Source organism: Apostichopus japonicus, chromosome 1, assembly GCF_037975245.1.
Source record: "Apostichopus japonicus isolate 1M-3 chromosome 1, ASM3797524v1, whole genome shotgun sequence".
In the NCBI taxonomy this organism is placed as follows: domain Eukaryota; kingdom Metazoa; phylum Echinodermata; class Holothuroidea; order Aspidochirotida; family Stichopodidae; genus Apostichopus; species Apostichopus japonicus.
The window spans coordinates 15,337,182-15,359,104 of record NC_092561.1 but is presented as its reverse complement, the minus strand read 5'-3'; the positions used below and the strand labels follow the sequence as shown (position 1 = coordinate 15,359,104).

At 37.5% G+C, this 21,923-nt stretch overlaps 1 protein-coding gene across 1 annotated transcript; it reads right to left on the bottom strand.

Moving 5' to 3' along the window:
* Positions 1-401: 401 nt before the first annotated feature.
* Positions 402-19,679, bottom strand: LOC139968871 (F-box only protein 3-like). The gene is made up of 10 exons (XM_071973468.1): positions 19,480-19,679; positions 17,535-17,624; positions 16,806-16,957; positions 15,195-15,418; positions 13,586-13,735; positions 9,850-9,974; positions 8,155-8,315; positions 6,510-6,605; positions 4,987-5,100; positions 402-2,498 (listed from the first exon to the last, which is right to left on the bottom strand). The coding sequence occupies exons 1-10, from the start codon at positions 19,566-19,568 to the stop codon at positions 2,422-2,424; spliced, it is 1,278 nt and encodes a 425-aa protein (XP_071829569.1). The 5' UTR covers positions 19,569-19,679; the 3' UTR covers positions 402-2,421.
* Positions 19,680-21,923: the final 2,244 nt, after the last annotated feature.

The following is a 21,923-nucleotide window of genomic DNA, read 5'->3' as shown; positions in this document are numbered from 1 at the left end:
GCGAAATTTTGGTGAGCAGATTTATTGATAACAATTTGAAGCTATATAATCAATCATTCGAACCTTCTGGGTCCAAAAAATGCATACAGGTCAGTTAATTTGTGTAACACTCTCAGCGGAGGGGGGGGGGAGGGGCGGTTGTACTTTATTCATCTGTTTTATCAGGAAGGAAAATAAATCAGTGCGCTCCGCACGCAGTGCTCACATTTTATTGCCTTGGGCTTCGGTCAAAAAATCAAGCTTAGGGTTCATCATAATCATTCCATGTGGCCCTCCTCTGCAAAAGGTTGGACAACCCTGCTATAGTGGTACTAAAACTGTCTCAATTGACAATTTTTGCACCACTTTTACTTCCGCTTGTGTACTCTGACACCCAATGCAAACAAAAACAGAAAAAAATATTTATTTATTTTTTTCAGCTGTTTAAATTTATTTCCACATTCTTTTATGGAATTTAACACAAAATATTAAACCTTTATACAACTGAGCATTTTCTAGTGACTATGTCAAAAAAAGTATACAATTACAACCAGAAAGTTTCATTGCCCTGTTTTACAGGATATGAGAACTTATATAATGAGAATTTAATGTACAAACTATAGACAGACATTTTTTTATACTGAATAAGATGGATCCACAAACTAAGTGTGGAGTTCATCTAGTTTTGAGTTATTCAGTTTTCAAGGTTTTCTCAGACTTTGACCTCTGTTGTCCTCAAATGACCTTTGGCCTCCACAGAGGACAATATCATTCTTGTGCTGAATAAGATGGAGTCTCATACCAAACATGAAGTGAACCCATCATATAGTCATTATAGTCATATAGCCAAGTCATATAGTCATCATATAGTCAACATAGTCATATAGCCAAGTCATATAGTCATCATATAGTCAACATAGTCATATAGCCAAGTCATATAGTCATATGGTCAATACAGTCATTATTTAGTCTAAGAGTTGTGTCTGCAAGCCAAAGTGTCACACACACATGTAACATTCAGACTGACAAGACCCCCCCCCCACCCCCCCACCACACACATACCATCATATCAAGCTTTTATGCCTCTATTGATATTTACCCCCTCTATTTTATCAATCTCTTTAGAAAGTAAGGCACTAGGACTTGAAAACAACTCTGTGTACACTATAATCATCACTATAAAAGCATGCAAGATGTGACAAAATAGGCAAGAGCAACAATCGTTCTAAATACAATTTTCTTTATATTTGTCTTGATTTACAACATAACAATTGTAGTGAAATGTATTTTGCGTGTTTCCGTATTGTTGTCTGTTACATAACATTTGGTGTAACTTTGTTTGACCATACCTCAAATTGTTCAGATTCAGCTGCATAATTATTCGCACATGTTTGAACAAGGACCTTGCATGATTGGCTTGTTGAACCCTCGTGATAAAATTAAAACGAAACTGCAAACCATTGTTTCAGTAACAAAAGTCATGTGCAAAAAAAGAATTTGAAGATTGAGATCTCTGATAGTTGTTAATCGTTAAACACCTTCAGTCTGCTAGCTCTCACAAACTTCCCCAACAGTGCAATTAGATACTATTCACAGTATTGCAGTAAGTAACTTGCGAACAAAACTTTTGATACAAACATCTTGCTTTTCCAAAAGAAAGCAATAGTCCCAACAAAGTTTGAAAATTGAATGGTTAATAACTATAAACAGAAACATTTTCTACTATTGCTTGTTCTTTGGAACTTGTAACCACCTTTTGAATACTTCAGTACTAATTTAGTCATCAGAGGGGTGGGTTGGGAGGGGGGGGGGGTGTTCTTACAGCACCTCAATGAATCAGAAATTCTTTCTTTTTCAGCTTTTCTTTTTTTCCCACCTAAATTTCAAGTAGTTGTCATAAATAAACACCTGGTGAGAAACTCTTCCTCTGGATTCAGTCACTGTTGTTATCTGATGTGCTGACATTCAAGTACTAGCTCTCCTGTGTGTGTGTGTTTCTGCACACACTGACTGATAATTGTTCCATATTGTTCCTTCAAGTAGTTGTCATAAAGATTCCAACTGGTCAGCAACTCTTCCTCTGGTTTCAGCCACTGTTGTTATCTGATTTGCTGACATTCATGTACTAGCTCTCCCATTGTTCTTCACACACTGACTGATAATTGTTCCATATTGTTCCTTCAAGTAGTTGTCATAAAGATTGCAACTGCTCAGCAACTCTTCCTCTGATGTGCTGACATTAAAGTAGCTCTCCTCTTGTTTCCGCACACACTGACTGATAACTCCCCCATATTGTTCCTTCAAGTAGTTGTCATAAAGATTCCAAATGGTCAGAAACTCTTCGCCTCGACTTAACACTGACTACGGTGATGGTATCTCTCTTGTTAATTGTTCCTCACTGGTGCCTGAAAATACACCAGAGTTTCCAGCGCCAGATCTTTGTCAGTCAAATTTGAAGTTTTTTATTTGAGGACATCTAAATTCGAATTTTGGACATGGCACACTGAAACATTGTTGATCTGTGAACACAAAAAACACAAGTACAATCAGCATGATTCTAGGAGTGAACTTATGATTCAAGTAGTTTGATGAAGTAATGAAGAGAACAAAAATATACTAATGATTCCAATAATTTCATGTTGATTTCAGGAAGTTATGAACAGAACAAACAAAATTTTACAAATGGGTCAGGTATTCAGATGAACAAATTTACATTTCCACAATTTGTGCTTTCATGTTATATGTTTACAGTTTGACCTACAGTATTCAAACTTCAGATACACCTCACCACCCTAAGTACACCCAACCGAGGGCCCCTCATAACTTGCTATCAGGTCCTGTTTGAGACCAGAGAAAACACGCCAGCCAAAAAACAATTTCTATTAATCAATGCTAAACAGCCCCAACCCCCCCCCCCAACAAAAAAAAATAAATAAACTGGACATGAAACACCTGCAATCATGTTTGCAAAACTGAATGATAATTCTCTATTAACATCATTGGTTGGCTAAAAATAGCAAATTACCCCAGGTTACAATCAACTAGCACATGCCTTCTTCACAGAAGGTATCCTCCTGGATCTATTAAGCCTAACTTCTTCCCTTAAACAACCTGCTAAGGTGAAGGATTTATAGCTTCAATATCATTGCTATGAGTCACATGTTTGCAAAGCTGATTATGTTGTAGAATACTAAAGCCAGCTGCTCATGCACTGTCCCACTGAAGGAAGTTAATGACTTGACTCAATGGTCATAACATGGAAAATCCTGGATGATCGGGAAGTGTGCGTTTGCTTAGAAAAACACCATTGGCTGATCATTTGCTGCTACAGCCACCCCAGTCAGAGGAAACTTGAAAATATGGCATTTTCCTAACAAGCAGTAGGCAGTGTGTGGCAGCTCAGGATACATACAACTGCCAAGCTTAAAACAGTTTAAGAAAGTCCATGAAAATAACTTTTGAGTGTGACCAAATCATTGAACCTGTCATTCAGTGTGTGGGGGTCAGTGGTACGACTACAGGTTTTGATGATTATCGAAAAGTAGGTCACAACATTCAAGTTAGGGTTGGGTCTTGTTCAACCCTGGCAGTGTGCATACTGCTTGTAAGACGTGGATTGACTTTTAGCAATGCAGAAGTAACCAACATTAGAACAGATTAATGCCAATCAGCGTGTAGACAGCTTGTAAGACATTAGTTGACTTTTAGCGTTGCAGAAGTAAACAACATTAGAAAAGATTAATGCCACTCAGTGTGCAGACAGCTTGTAAGGCATAAGATGACTTTTAGCGTTGCAGAAGTAACCAACATTAGAACAGATTAACGCCAATCAGCGTGTAGACAGCTTGTAAGACATTAGTTGACTTTTAGGGTTGCAGAAGTAACCAGCATTAGAACAGATTAATGCCACTCAATGCTCAGACAGATTGTAAGTGGTTGGTTGATTTTAGCGTTGCAGAAGTAACCAACATTAGAAAAGATTAATGCCACTCAGCGAGCAGACAGCTTGTAAGACATTAGATGACTTTTAGCGTTGCAGACGTAACAAACATTAGAACAGATTAACGCCACTCAGTGCGCAGACAGCTTGTTAGTGGTTGGTTGATTTTAGCATTGCAAAAGTAACCAACACTAGAACAGATTAACGCCAATCAGCGTGTAGACAGCTTGTAAGACATTAGATGACTTTTAGCGTTGCAGAAGTAACCAACATTAGAAAAGATTAATGCCATTCAGCGTGCAGACAGCTTGTAAGACATTAGTTGACTTTTAGCATTGCAGAAGTAACCAACATTAAAACAGATTAACACCACTCAGTGCTCAGACAGCTTGTTAGTGGTTGGTTGACATTTAGCAATGCAGAAGAAGACAAAACTATATAGAACAGATTAACACCACTCAGTGTGCACACAGCTTGTTAGTGGTTGGTTGATTTTAGAGTTGCAGAAGTAACCAACATTAGAAAAGATAAACACCACTCAGTGCTCAGAGAGCTTGTTAGTGGTTGATTGACTTTTAGCAATGCAGAAGTAGACAAAACTAGAACAGATTAACGCCACTCAGTGCGCGCACACAGCTTGTTAGTGGTTGGTTGATTTTAGTGTTGCAGAAGTAACCAACATTAGAAAAGATAAACACCACTCAGTGCTCAGAGAGCTTGTTAGTGGTTGATTGACTTTTAGCAATGCAGAAGTAGACAAAACTAGAACAGATTAATGCCACTCAGTGCGCACACAGCTTGTTAGTGGTTGGTTGATTTTAGTGTTGCAGAAGTAACCAACATTAGAAAAGATAAATGCCACTCAGTGTAATAGGAATCACTCACCAAAATAGTTTGACCACTTTGAACAGTATACCACAAACAAGAAAATATGAAACCGACTTTCACATAGCAGTGCGACTCTTCTTGACTTCTTATAAATATAAGCACAGTGTTTATGAAAATTTGTAGAAAAAGAGAGAAAAAAAAAGGTTTCAAAGGTAAGCATGGGTGATCTGAAGACTTACCAAAGTTGCTTTTGAATTTAAATTTTCCAGTCATAAAGCCCTCTATAGCTGTCAGAGGTGTCCAACTAGCAAATGTAAATTTGGTGCCGGGCTTCAAGTTAGGTCTCTCTCCAGCTAAAAGGTTTTCCAAAATATATGGTAATCAGATTATATCTTTATCTTCTTTTTATTATTATCATTTGATATACTTGTTACAGGGTTGAAACATAAATGGTCTGTTACAAAAACCATTGACTTTTGGTCAATAACTTATCTGAATCACAATCATCATCAGTGGATTGGGGGATGTGGGGGGAGAGAGGGGGGCATTTGACTGTTGGGGTATAGACAGTTGTCTATTCATTGGCCAATCAATGCACGGCAATTCAGATGGCACTCAGATGAACATCATTTACCACAGGAATCTGAGCCAGTTTAATATATACACAGATAATTCTGACTTAATTGTCAACTGAACCAATTTGGAACAGATTTTGTTTGTGTTCATTTCTGATACCAGATAGATACAAATATTCCATCAGAATCATTAGCTGTTTAACTGTTTTTGCAGTTCTCCCCATGTTTGCTTTCGACGTGTTGTTAAAGGAGAGGCAAACGCAGACATCATTAGTAGCCATGCTCCATTTGAGATATATACCACAAATTTAATGTTCTTTTTCTTTCTTTTTTTCAAAGACAAGGCTGAAATCTGATCAAGTCTAAATATGACATCATTGAGCCACAAATGCTTCAAATTTTTGTTTTTCTTAATTCATGTTTTTGCAATGGAAATTGGTTTCCAAATGCAGACTGTAAATATTGAATCTCAGCATCAACAGGGACTAGCATTCAACCTTGAAGAAAATACGAAAAAGAAAAACCATGTGACATCAAAGATATAATGGCTCCCAGACTCCACTTTTTAAACTAAGATATCTACCAAATGGAGAAAAGATTTTCCTTAGCTCTTAGGGGCAGTTATTCCTCACAAAGATCTCCATCATATAAGCATGGTTGTGTTAGTGACCCCCTTTAAAAATATGCTATGAAATTCCTTTAAAATACTCTTAATAAAAAAGTGCCATGTATAAAAATGGAAACAACAAGTAAATGATCACTCGTTAAGTAAAGTTCATTAGATGCCGTCGCAGCCTGTAAGACCCTCATGACATTATTTAGAGATATTTAGAGGGATATTTTGCTGGCTCCCAGCGTAACAGTTTATATCTTGAAGAGAAGAATATTTCACACTGCTATAGGCTGCATCTCCATATCTTGTCCCTAACTTGTTTGAACTTGACCAATATCTGACCGGCTTAAACCCTGGTAAAACATGGTAACACCCCCTCCCCCCTCCCCAGCTCCCTACCCCTCAAAAGTATACCTGGTTGCGCCATTGGAAGAAGACAGTCTAAAAATTCTACCACGCTCAAAAAAACCACACTGATCTTCACCAAACAAAATTCTTTGAGGGTGTGAGTTTGAGTTGTATGAACCCCTACATACAACTTGCATAGTTTACACAGTTGTGTTCGGCTTCTTACCAATTACTCCTTCTCCTTGCACCTCCTGCGTCCTCTGGTTCGATTCTGCATCGTGCTCTGTGATCTCCAATTGTCGAGTCTCAAGTGTGCAGCAATCTGAAATGTAGGACAGTAGTGTTTTGATATGCTTCATAATAAATATTCATAATATCAACTTGAACATATATCACCATGTACCTGCTATCTACCAACATATTAATACCCTGTATAAATAAATTCAGATATTTGGTTGCGGAGTTATTAGCTTTTGAAGAATTTTATGTTTGACCCTGTGACATCATTATTATTCATGAGATGAGCACCAATATCAATAGGGTTCTTCTACTCAGTATGGCACATCTATGTACCAAGTATGACTTCAATCCAACTTGCTATTGTTGAGTTATCGTGTTTACGAGCCAAGGGGCGTCACATATACACACACATACCTACACACACATACACACGCAATCACCATCGTATAGATTCCTTGAACCTTCGCTGGAATAAAAAATGATGAATTGGAAAGTAACCTTATCCTACGTGACATTATGATCTCTTCATATGTATACAAAGAACAGACTCTCTCAAACAAAAAACAAGGTGGAATCATAGAGACCATTTATTCTATAATATTTACACTGTGAATATTCAATAGTATATGATAGAACAGGTCGAATCTTAGGTACCATGTGTTCATTTTCATATTGTGGATATATTAATAGGATATTCAATAGGATTCTTTGTTCTATAATATTGATATTATGAATATTCAATAGTTTAGAATAGAACAGGTTCAGTCATAGAGACCATTTGTTCTTTAACATTCATATTTTGAATATTCAATAGTTTACCATAGAACAGAACAGGTTCAAATGTAGACACCATTTCTTCTTTAAAAAGGGGCCACAAACCGAAGGAACATCTTTGTAAAGAACTTAACTCCTTCAAACTGTTAAGAGACATTTTGCCCCATTCGGCAGATATCGTAGCTTATGTTCTGATTTTCTATTTACAAGGTAGACTGCTATCACAAGGTCATGTAAATAACTTCAATATTTTTTAGATTCAGCATTTGCAAGAACCTTCTCTATTACAGAAAATTAGCATTTTAATAAATGAAAGGAAAACATAAATTATTACATAAAACTAAAAACAGTCAGAAATGTGGCTTGAACGTGTAAATTTTATTCTTGACCAAAGTCTTTTGCCTTTTGTGGGAAGAAACAATAAACCTGTGATCTCAGATCCCAAACTGAATGAGATTTTACTTAGCTGTTCTGGGCTTTTTATGTTTCCATGACAAATATCTCTACCACATCTGTAGACTAATAACTATAGTTGGTTTTGTGGCTCCTTTAATATTTACATGATTTATGATGTGAGAGAACAGTTCAGGGACAAGCCAACATTTAAAAAAAAATTTTTTTTTTAAATATTGTCCGAATGATCTGAAACTAACAGGAAAAAACAGTGCATTCTATCTATTCATTTCTGTAGGGAGAACAAACATTCTGTGTTAACACCAAACAATATCACAAGATTATCCTGATGACCTTTTGACCAGAACTCTCAACACATCTCATTTTGGCCCTGACATGCACCCACATATAATTTTGGGCAATTTAGGCTTTCTTACGATTTCATGACAAACAAAATAACTCACATTTTGGTAGAATGCCATCCGCCATGGACATAGTGATCTGGTAAGCGTGCATCAGTTTGGCATTTGACTTTACCAAAGAGCTGAACTCTGGGATCAGGACAGTTGCCACGTCCAACTTCACTTTCTTCATCTCCAAGGGACCCTCAGATGAAGAGTTAAACCTGTGGCAGAAAACGGCAATTAATTCAATTGACATTAATAAGAGAAATTTTATTTTTATTTCACTGGATATAAATCTATGAAGGCTTCGAACCTGAGATATATTTGTGAACCAGGAAGCCAGTAAGCTTTGTGATTCCTTGCCATACAATTTGCTCAAAATTCAAAATACTGTCACTATATAATATATCTGAGATATAGACACAGTAATGTAGAGCAAGTGAGTTAAATTTGTTCAAGAAGAAAATGAGAACCAGGAAAGATTTCAAGAAATCCCCTTGTGGGCATCAACCATGTCATCTACTCATGAGGATTTTAATGTATAGAATTTTAAACCAAAATGTTTCAATATACAGAAAGACCAGTCTTCTTATGTGAAATATAGACAGGTTTCCAACTATGAGCTAGCAAATCCCTTTAAATAGTTGTTCAGAGTTACATAACATTGTTAAGATACTGTGAAATATTTTGAGAAAATGGCCAAGTTTTCTACCTTTTGAGATAACTTGTTGACCCCATGAAGCTCAGAGGGAGAAACCTTGATAGGAGGTTTAAGAACACGTTTAAAGCAAGAGTACAAACTCTGAAGCAGATTTCACTATCTGGATGCCAGGTGTGTTTTGTTGAAGACCTATAGAGTCCCTTCACAGAACTAAACTGGACTTGACCAAGCTATATTCACCAAAATAATATCATGGCACTAAAGATTTCACAGATTATTTGTAGCTTTAATTTTGGAATTATCATGTTAAAAGGTTTTCAGACTTTGATGCCTGTTGACCTCATGTGACCTTTGACCTCTACCAATTTCCAGGAATTTTTTCCTCAGGAATAAACGCCTTCTCACCGTTAAGCCGACTAACAGATCATGGTACAGTAAGATCTCTGTCTTGCTTCTACTGCCCCACACCATTGGACAAAATCACCTGAATCCATCCAGCCCTCTCTCTCTCTTTATTTTTGACTTAAATTCTTATATTTTTATCCTTTGTCTGTTACTTGCTTAACTTTTTCTCAATGCTGAGCGTCTGTCTGACAGATACCCGCATATTAGCAACGTTCGTTTTCGTTACTATTTTACGTGGCTGAAGGGTGTGAAGACTCACGCAAAAAGAAACGTCTAATGCCGGTAATCTGACCTAGTTTCAAATGAGGTGTAACAGAAGTGTTACACACCACCATCGACGTCGGAAAATACACACAGCTTGCTACTTCAGTAATTAGACACTATAGTGTACAGTCAGTCCATACAGCTGCGGTCAATACCCACAGCACTGTACAAACGATACAGCAATGGACATCCCAGGTCCAGCTAAAGATAACAAGGTATCACGTCTCATTACTGTCTGCATTTTGTAGCGACAAGCAGAGAACCTCACTTGCAAGCAACGGAAAGTTAACTTTTTCAGAGCGCTGCACCCGGTTTGGGGCGAGTCTTCAATGCCTTTAGTGTCATGTCATGACTGCCTTCCAAGACCCAGTTCGGTACACTTGGAAGCACAATATTTTCATTCCTTCCAGATGCACAGGACTTACTGTGATATTTTCCCTTCGTTCACCATCAGCGCCTTACTCTCCAGTCGACACGCTAACTGTTCCAACCATTCGGTAAAGTTGGATGCATACACAAAAGTGGGCACGACTGCATCGGTTTCATCCATCTGTGTGTAACAAAAGATAATTAAATTAATTTCAAAAATAAATAAATAAATAAACGATCTAGAAAACTGAAAATCCACCTGTGACAGACAATTATGCATCATCTATGTAAAGCACTATCTGATACCCATAAACGGCAAAGGATCTATGTAAAGATGTCTTTGCACTATCTTGTACCCATAAACTGCAAAGGATCTATGTAAAGATGTCATTGCACTATCTGATACCCATAAACAGCAAAGGATCTATGTAAAGATGTCATTGCACTATCTTGTACCCATAAACTGCAAAGGATCTATGTAAAGATGTCATTGCACTATCTTGTACCCATAAACTGCAAAGGATCTATGTAAAGATGTCATTGCACTTATCTTGTACCCATAAACTGCATCTAGATCTATGTAAATATGTCATTGCACTATCTTGTACCCACAAACTGCAAAGGATCTATGTAAAGATGTCATTGCACTATCTTGTACCCATAAACTGCAAAGGATCTATGTAAAGATGTCATTGCACTATCTTGTACCCATAAACTGCAAAGGATCTATGTAAAGATGTCATTGCACTATCTGATACCCATAAACGGCAAAGGATCTATGTAAAGATGTCATTGCACTATCTTGTACCCATAAACTGCAAAGGATCTATGTAAAGATGTCATTGCACTATCTTGTACCCATAAACTGCAAAGGATCTATGTAAAGATGTCATTGCACTTATCTTGTACCCATAAACTGCATCTAGATCTATGTAAATATGTCATTGCACTATCTTGTACCCACAAACTGCAAAGGATCTATGTAAAGATGTCATTGCACTATCTTGTACCCATAAACTGCAAAGGATCTATGTAAAAATGTCATTGCACAATCTTGTACCCATAAACTGCATAGGATCTATGTAAAAATGTCATTGCACAATCTTGTACCCATAAACTGCATAGGATCTATGTAAAGATGTCATTGCACAATCTTGTACCCATAAACTGCATAGGATCTATGTAAAGATGTCATTGCACAATCTTGTACCCATAAACGGCAAAGGATCTATGTAAAGATGTCATTGCACTATCTTGTACCCATAAACTGCAAAGGATCTATGTAAAGATGTCATTGCACTATCTTGTACCCATAAACTGCAAAGGATCTATGTAAAGATGTCATTGCACAATCTTGTACCCATAAACTGCATAGGATCTATGTAAAGATGTCATTGCACAATCTTGTACCCATAAACTGCATAGGATCTATGTAAAGATGTCATTGCACAATCTTGTACCCATAAACTGCATAGGATCTATGTAAAGATGTCATTGCACAATCTTGTACCCATAAACTGCATAGGATCTATGTAAAGATGTCATTGCACTATCTTGTACCCATAAACTGCAAAGGATCTATGTAAAGATGTCATTGCAATATCTTGTACCCACACTGCATAGCATCTATGCTAAGATATCATTGCACTATCTTGTACCCATAAACTGCATAGGATCTATATGTAAAGATGTCATTGCACTATCTTGTACCCACAAACTGCTTAGGTTCAATGTAAAGATATCATTGCACTATCTTGTACCCATAACTGCATAGGATCTATGTAAAGACGTCATTGCAATATCTCGTACCCATAAACTGCATAGGAGACTGCTTTTGATATAGGTTTGCTACAGAGACTAGCATATTGGTAAAAGCCAGTAAACATCACCTCATTGATGGATCATGGATATTAACACATTGAAGATTACATTTGAATGGGACTGAGGGCCTAAAGACCCACATATTTGTTTGCCCTCACACCCAAAAGAAATTGTCAATTCTTTGTATTTAGAAAATAGGTTCTGCCTGACCATCATCCATTTCTTCCACCCACCCACCCTCCTCCCCCCCCCCCGCCCCCTTCAGAAAAGACAGGTAATTGGCCCTCCCAAACAAAAGGAAAGTTTATCTACAACACAGCAAAAGTAAATGTTTTTGTTATCAATGATGAATATTGGCAAAAGACTAAACATTGAATCATTTTCAGGCTTGTTCAAGGCCCAACAAAGAATCTGATATAATCAACTGTTTTTTGAAATTCCTTCAATAGAACCTTTTCATAACATGATTTGTAATAATAGAATGTTGTTTACAACTCACTAAGTGTCTGTGATACTTATCATGGCATATCATTCTCAAGTGTGCATTTGATTGTTAGCCATCCTTCAATGTGTTCTAAAGATCAGGCAGCTAAACATATTTTATTTTATCACCCCCATTTGATCTTTGCAAACTTTTGAGATCAAATCTCCACTGCTAATATATATATATATGGGATGATAAATGGTGGCTTTTCATTCACCATGAGTGTGAGGTCAAAGCAAACAGACCATCCATACCCAGCCATCAAAGATCACAGCCCATTACAGCTACCGGGGGGTAGGAAGCTTAAAAAAGTGGGGGGTAGGCACAACATCAGAGGGGCACTTTCTCATACCACAACCACCGCTCGTTATGCTATAAACCGGCCATATCACTTAAATATATATGATGTGTTAGTATGCTATCAATACTATTATGGTGCGCTGTAACATTGAATTTTTATATATTGAGATTGTTAATTGTTATCCAGGCTACAGAAAGATATGGGATGCCATATTAAAAATAGCATGTACAGACTAAAAATAAATAATTAAAATAAAATATTAAAATTAACAAAGGCTTAATATATCCACATACAGTTCCTTATAAAATGGGCACATTTTATTTGCCAGTAGGGCACATTTGCTATTTTGGAAAAAAGTGGGGTGGGGGCACTTGCCCCCAGTGCCCCCCACAGTTCTTACCCCCTGACTGCTACCTAGATATATGGACAGCCAAGGAAAAATGGACACACAAACTGACATTGGTCTTGAGCCAGCAAGACATACCGATGTACAAAGGCTCCTGAGCCACATGGTCATTAATCGCAGTGACTTACACAGGATTTCAAAGGTGGGGTGAGGCAAATTCTAAACTTAGCTTGGTAGGGGGTATGAACCGTCATGGAATGTTGAACCAGGCCTCAAGAAAGGTTTCAATTCTTTGCCCTGCTGAAAGTTAACACCCAGCCCTGAATGTTTTACCCTGTTGACAGTGGAGGTCGGTGGGGAGGGGGGGGAGGCATAGCCCTTTCCGGACACCTTTTACGGAAGGTTTACTGGGCCTTGAGAAGTGTTCTTATTCTTCCACTACTGAATGTAAGCCCCCTGCCCTAAATATTTTACCCTGCTGGCAGTGGAGGTCAGTGGGGAGGGGGGGGCGGGCTTAGCCCTATGCGGACACCTTTTAGGGAAGTCTTACTGGGCCTTGAGGATTGTTCTTATTCTTCCATTGCTGAATGTAAACCCCTGCCGTGAATGTGCTTTCACAAACCAAAGTGGGAAGAGGGGTCATGGCTCTTTTCAGATATCATGGGGTTGTAATATTTCAAGGTAGCTAGTCTGTCACTAACCAGGACTACTATTGTCTTCTTAGTACATAATTCAAATATGATACCTTTTGTCGTAAAATATGGCATATTTCCTCTTTCCTGTCCAGACCTGAATAGAGCTCCACAGTAAGTCTGCATTCGTGAAACATTCCGTTCTTACCTGTATGCAGACATTCCCGATCCTAACGTCTCCGTTGTCTTTCAAACACACCCTCATCGAGAAGCCTGGTTTGCCATTACATGTAGAGTGAAGGCCGGGAGGGTAGATGAATCTATTCGTGAAATGTACCGCGTTCCTTCGTTTATTTTCCTGCAAAAGTTATATATGATCAGAGTGAGACTAAAATTTAACAGCTCAGAAATTACAAAAATAAATAAAAAAAACAAATATCAAAAATTAATGATTTTTCCTTTCCTATGAGAAATATTGACAGCATTTGGCAATATTATTTGAGGACTTATTCATTACAGCTAAGCAGTTAACATCAATTGGGAGATACAAAATCTGATCACCAAAAAAAAAATATTTTTACTGATTTTTCCTTTCCTCTGAGCAATATTGACAGCATTTGGCAATATTATTAAGAACTTAATCATTACAGCTAAGCAGTCAACATCATTTGGGAGATACAAAATCTGATCACACACACACACAAATCAAAAAAACATTTTACTGATGTTCCCCTTGCTCTGAGCAATATTGACAGCATTTGGTAATATTATTTGAGAACTTACTCATTACAGTACAGCTACAGTAAGCAGTCAACATAATTTGGAAGATACAAATCTGATCACACACCAAAAAAAAAAACCTTTTACTGATTTTCCCCTTGCTCTGAGCAATATTGACAGCATTTGGCAATATTATTTGAGAACTTATTCGTAACAGCTTAGCAGTTAAACATCATTTGGGAGATACAAAATCTAGTAAATTTATAATTCCTTTAAAAAGACAAGTCAGTGGTAATCACGGAACGAAATACTTGTCAAGGAAAAGAAAAAAGGTACTTTTTATTGATATAGTTACGGGAAGTTTATATCATAGGAGTTAACAATTTGTTAATTTCAACTCGAATGAGTAACCATGACTTCCGAGTTTTGGTTTTAATGATAATCTTCTATTTTATCTGGGCAGTATACGTTGAACCGTAGGAATGCAATCGTGTGACAGTGCTGGTAAACACTTGGGATTTACATGCATACAGATGCTCGCTGGGTGTGTTGCTAGTCCAAGGTTCTTCTTGTGTAGTTTCACCAAAAAACTACCGACATTTTTTGCAAAGGTCCTGTCTATAATTACAAAAAAATTTGTAAGTACATGCTTATAATGACCACCCTGCTGCCGACTGGAGGGATTGTCTCTGGGACAGGTTATCATTGACCAGGGGTAATATAACGTCTGTAAAGGGCTTTCAGAACTATCGCTGGTGTAAAGCACTATATAAAAATTAAAAAAAAAAAACATCTCCTGAAAGCAAGGTAGGAATTGTATGCTAAGTCTTTCTCAACAGGATGCGAGGGAATATAATCACCTCTGTTTCGGTCAAGAGTAAATTCTTCACTATCCTTTACAACGTACAGAATAGGTACATTCTCAAGTCAACACAAGGGATTCAACATCTTGACATCATGTCGGTGGATTTCATAAAATAAAATATGTTGTTCAACTAACATAATTTGCCTAATACTGTAAACCAATACCAGAATTGGCAATGAAAATGCAGCAAAACGGTTGTTTGTTTATACTCTTATTCTTTTTAATATCGTACCTGGGAGAGGTTTCGTAGTATCCCTTCCGCAGATAGTAAGACTTCACACACCGAGTAATTGTTAGCAATTAGCATTCCTAAGAGACCGTACTCTGTTTCCCTAGAATGACTGGTTTTCAGGTTCTGCCCGTTACAGATACGATAGGAGCATCGCAGCTCCTTCGGCAAGGGTCTTTGCAGCCTATACTCTATATCATCTAATGCTTGTTCCGTGGCCGGCGGACCTGATAACCAAAAATATAGAAAGAAGAAAGAGAAGAAGGTGAGGTCCCGTAAGACTTTTCATGTACAATCATCCCTTACGTACAGTAAATCTGTATTCTGTGTTGGGATGTAACATAACATCATTCCAAATTCCAAAGTGATTCACAAATAAACGGCCTTGTTCACATTTTTGGTATATAAAGTGGGAACGTAAGCTTGTCTTCCTTCAGGGAGGTAAGAGAATGCTGACCTATAGCATGTCCAATGTGCAATGCAATAACCTGGATATGATATAACCATGGACATTGCATTCTCTCCAGCCTGTAATCTTTCGCTAGTGACAAGGTCAAGTAAGCAGAGATCTCGGGATGGGTGATTCTATGAAGTTTATCGCCCTCCCCTTTCCTTCCTCAAACGTGAACAAGACTGCATTTTGTATTTGGATATCATTCACCTCATCAAAAAATACATACTACATTTAGTTATAAACTGGGGCAGGTTACAACATGCACGTCCGTACAGAGTGGGACAAGGTTTCGTGAACCAAAGTAAAAGACTACATTGTAATATTAGTTATAAACTGAGACAGTTTACCACATGCACCTATACCCCATATACAGAGTGGGACAAGGTTTTGTGAACTAATGTAAAAGACTACATTGTTATATTAGTTATAAACTGGGACAGTTTACCACATGAACGTCCATACATATATACAGAGTGGGACAAGGTTTAGTGAACCAAAGTAAAAGACTACATATTAGTTATAAACTGAGACAGTTTATCACAGCCACGTCACCATATATAGAGTGGGACAAGGTTTAGTGAACCAGAGTAACAGACTACATGTTGCTAGGTATGTGATCTTTCTTTCAACAGAGAAGTAAAATTGCTACAAATATAATACATCATGTTGAAAAGCTATAAGCAATTTAACAAGAATTTTTTTCTGATATTTGAATTTGAGAAAACTGCAAGTTTACATTTCGAAACTTACAACATTTTGACTTACAAATTGATAACCACAACAAAACAAAAATGGAAGATCATATTTAACAAGTCAACAACAAATGAATTTAAGTTGTAACATACTGTACTCACCATCTATGCCCATTTCTACATCATCTGTGGCCCTTACTTAAAATACCTGACTTACATTAACTGTTGTTTGTGAGTCTGTGTTGTATCACTGCATGAATCATGCCTGCCTGTCCACATAAACTTAATCGCCAATGGTTAGCATGACTGAATACAATATATGTACTCTAAAATAAATCTTTAAAGTTTTTTTTTCAACTTAAATTCAAAATAAAGGTTTTAAAGAATATTTTTGAAAAATAAAGAGCTTTGAAATCCTTTACTAAAAGCTGCATACAACATATTACATAATGTAACATACTACCTTACCATTGAGTGTCTCATAGATTGCTGGAGACTTGATCCTTACGCATCCCAATATTCTGTCCCACAGGCGTCGTATGGGACCGTAAACGTACATGTACCGCCCCAAATCGATATACCATGCGATGAAGTCTTCTCTCCATGTCGATCTCTCCCTTCTGTCGAGAGAATTTGTTAACGTTCAGTTGTTTTTACAACTAAATTACTAAAATTAAAACGACTTGGTTGATTAGAAGAAAACATATTAACTTCCATTCTGTTTAACAACAGTTTTCACACATGTACAAAGCAACTTGGTAAATTAAAATATAAATCTGACTTCTTAACATCAAAGTATAAAAAAAGGGTTGGACTGTTAACAATTGACACAAGCTAGGTTAGTGTGACAGAGGGAATAGTCATAATGTATATCTGTTTGATACAGGTTCGATACTGGTTCAGAATGTGTGTAAAGTTAGGACATTATTCCATTAATGCAATTGATGTTGTTACTCATATGGGACAATTTTCAACATTAGCGTAATTTTATATCGTGCTTCAAAGCACTTATACTGACAGACATACAAACAGTATGAATAGATCCTGTTAGACAAAGGTTAGAAACTGTTCAACCTGTCAGTACGAGTGCTTTAACGCATCTTATGAAAGGATAAGTATTCAGTGTCATTTAGAATTAATTAGAAATTTTCTCCAAATGGTTGCTGTTGCAGACTTTGAAAAGTGCCATGTACTTACTCTGTAAGAAGCCAATATCTCTGGCAAAGTATCTTCCAATTTCCATCTGTGTACGCACAATTCCTCAGTCTTTTACACGTTTGGGACACCCTACAATGTTCACAAAGTAAATTTAAAGGAGAAAGAAGATTCCAAAAGATATCATCAAAACTTTGTTAAAAAGTTCATGTGTGAGAATAGTACCTTCAAAACAATCATGCAATGTTCATAAATGTATATTGTCATGAAATGTGAGATTATTTAATTACATATCAGTACCAAAAAATAGTCAAAGATGGGTATTAAATGCATTATCATCATATCAAGGCTTTTTCATTCATCAAGCTATGACTATGAGTATGACTGTATTACACATTCATGACTTAGCATTAGGGCTACTCTATAAGGACCTTAGTTAGACTAGGCATATATTTGAAGTCTAGAGGCCGGAAGACGATTCCCAAAAGCCTAACCCAGGCTGCAAGATTTTGCATTTTATTGGGAACAATGTTCTGGTTCCGTGCACATAGAACCCATGGGAACCCAATTTCTGTGGAAAAATTATGAAATCTTTCTTTACTTACCATTTTCCCTAAACTAAACCATGGAGCTATAAACTGCATGTCACTTGTACCCTGCAGCAATAACCTTGCCAAAGTTCTACTGTATGCAAGCTCTGCTCCTTTAACTTCATGAAACTTCCAGATGTCTGGCAACAGAGGTGTTACAAGCAAGACTGGGCCCAAAAGCCAAATCATAAAACACTTTTTGTATTTTTATACTCTTCATAAATCCCATAGTTTCTTTGTATAGAGCATACTTTCCCAGAGCTGTAAACTGACCCTACTGTAGTCCTGGGCCATCCTTCTCTGTCATCTGGTCTAGCAGGCAAATCAGCTATCAATGGGGACCATTTACAATCAAAACTTCCTAAATGGCTTTGGGTATATTTTACTTTTTCAGACAAATGACAGTCTTTGGGGATTTAGTGGTAAGAGAATTTTTTTTTAGAGCAGGCTAGACCTATGAAAGATAACTTAAGTGGCAAGTCAGTGGCATAAAACAGTTAACAAGAAGACTAATTTTTTTTGAGTAATTATAGAATACAGGGCCACTCGATGATTCTATCTGAGCAGCCGGATGCACGGATGCTCAGTCTCACCCCAGTACGTATGTGAGCAAAAAATGTCAGGTCCATCAGAGCCATATATACAGCTCTGATGGACATGAACAGACACACCCTGCATCCGCATGCTAGGATGTGTTAATGAATGGCCCTGTATTCTATAATTGTACCATTTTTTTTCTAGAGTAGTGAGGGAATAATCCAGTAGCAGAATTTTGTCATGTTGGTTATAGTGGTTGTGCTGTCACACAGTCACAGTACCAACACGCTACTAGTACCAGAAATGACCGTTGCCCTAAGATCCAGGGGCTGCTGTCCTGTAGGCTTGCATTATTCATTATAGGTGCAATGAATTCGGGTCGTTCTCATTTGTTTTATACAAATCAAGGACCCTGCCACTGTAAGAGTACATTAAAATAGTTTTTAAGTCTCAAGTTAGGCCTTGGCTACCTAGGCTAGTGAAGTTTGGGAAATACTTAAGTTATAGGTCCAATGTTACTATTTTATTCATAAAGCAAAAGAAAGGTATTAATAATTATTTGTAATGCCAAATCTTTAGATCATACTTCTGAGCTCTTTTGCAAGTCAAAATTTTTAAAATTACCTGATATTGTAGAATTGTATACAGGTGTGTTTTATGTGTATGCGTACCACACATGCTTTCCATCAAATTTACAAGTTTAATTCACACTAATTTCAAACGACAGGTATAGGCTTAATGGGAAAAAAAGGCTAGCCTAACCCTATACATTTCCTGCAGGGCGTCGAGTAGGCCTAAGGTTACAGCCTGGTCTTGGCCTTATTGTAATCGCAGCTCTAGAGAAAATGAAAGTTACTTACCTGACAAGAGATTTGAGATCTAAATAACAAAATATGTTGTCTGCAATCACTTCTTCCGGGAGTCTAAATAGTTGAACATGACAACCCATAGTGTTGGTTCTCAGCGAGATGTCTTTCTGATATTTTTAGCTTCCGTGTATTTATATTTTCATTTTTGTGCGTCTCCACATTGACGTACCCGGTTATTGAACGCGAAAAGGGAAAATAGTCGATGTTAAAACTGGGGATATTTGCATTGCGAAATCAAAGTGTTTTTTTTACGGTGTCTTGTAGTAACCATTCTTAAAATAATTAATTTTAAAACATGCTTACATTTTTCGTCAAAATGATTGGGTAACAGGACAAAGTACCGTCTAAGTTGTATAAACTTAGATGAACAGTGAATGCTTTGCGAAATTATACACCGGATATCACTAATTAGGTTAATAAGGGTTACCAGACACGGTCATCTCCTTATAGATGTTTTATGAGTCTGCCCAAACTCACCGCAGTGTGTTTCTCTGTGTTTATGGAAAAACACTACGGAAAGCAATCCTATACTAGAAATAGCCTACTTGAGCCAAACTGTCGGATTTCAGCGCATCGAGACCATATAGCTCCACCAAGAATATTCTATAAAAACGAAAGCACTAGGACTTCATACAATCTAGGCTTTGAAACACAAAACTTTTACTGGGTCGGGTTCTTCCACTCGGAAGAAAATATCTGGCGTCAAGAAGCTCAGTCTGAAAACCTTTCAATTTTCAATTCAATTTCAATTTCTTTATTCCAGTATAAATGATAACATTTATAAATAGGACAACAAAGATCTACTTTATTTTTTTATTTGGTGATAGAGACATGAGTAAAAGCGAAGCCGACATGTAACATCTTTGTCGTACAAAAATACAAAAAGTATTTACTTCTGTATGACAGGTAATTAAATTACAAATAAATTAAGATATTTTAGTATGATTGTTCAGCAGTCATTTTACCTGCATATATCGATACATCTTTTCAAATGATAACTGCACAAAATTAATTATGATATGTTGCACACTGTTAAAAGGTGTTTCATAATTTTCAGGGACAGATGGTAATGAATACCATCCGGTGATTCTCTGTTGCTATATTAAGTTAAAAGCAAGGGCGGCGGAAGCACTTTTAATCTGGGGGGGCACCGACATCAAAGGGCACTTTGCAGAAATTCGATTGGACTGATGCAGCCTTATATTTAGTACCCTTTATAACTCTTATTGTATTATCTTATTTGCGTATCAACATCACTCCATCAACGCCCCCCCCCCCTCAAGGAAAATATGCATACTAGCACTGCAATATCCAATGTGCAAATTGGGAAACAAGGAACAAGTTTTCTTTTGAGACAAAATGAGGTGAAATCATGCTAGTTGCTAATGTAGGAATCTTCCGAATTAGAGTTTATTTCTTGTCAATATCTTAACAATTTTTTTCCATTCGAAATAGCTTTGAGTTTGACCCACAGAAATTCATTAAAAGTCAGGGGCGTAGCCAGGATTTGCAAAGTTGTATGCACGACAATCTGAGCGGAGCTCCACCATCGGTTGGCGCGGAGCGTACAAGAAAATTTTTGGTTTTACAAACCCCTCAGATGGCTGGAAACGGCCCTTCCCGAGTGTTCAAAACGTTTCCTCTCATCAATATTCATGATACGTTAATTCTTGCTAGCAGTGTCCATTTAACGACGAATAAATTGTCAGAATTTACCATCCCTTCCACAGACGATATATTGTGAATTGGTAGAGGTAGTCTCACTAACCTTGGCCTAGAATTAAACGTGGTACATTACTTAAAACACCGGTACGGTACAGAAATAATTATTCGTTTAAAGTAGTTATGTCAATGGCTTTATCGGTGTTCAAGATGTTCAGCTTCAAAATACCAAAAAAAAAAAAGGAGTTTACCCCTGTTCGACCTCGCAAGAGGTCCTAGCTTTAAAATACGGTAAATCTGGAATGCTCCTTTCAAGCGTAAGTTATGAACGGCGTTGACAAAATTGTAGTTCCGAAATGTTATTATGTTGTTGCAGTGGCGTAGGAAGGTACTTTTGAGTGGGGGGGGGGCGTGAAGACTGATGGCCGGCATGGGGAGGGGTCTAAGGGGAGGGGGTGTCCCCCTCCCCTTTGGAATTTTTTTGCATTTCCAGGTGGCCTCAGATGCAATTTGGTGCAATATAGCACACTTCAACACGCACTCCATTTTGTAAAGAATTTTGCATTTTCACATGGCCTTAGATGCAATTTGGTGCTTCAAATGAGATTTTTTTTCTCATTTGGAAATGAAAAAGGGGTTTTCTGACTTGCGAAGCGGGGGGGGGGGGGGCGGAACGATACTTCCGAGGAACGATACTTCCGCCCCCATATTTTTCACTGGGGGGGGGCTGGCGCCCCCCCAGCCCCCCGGTTCCTACGCCCTTGTGTTGTTGT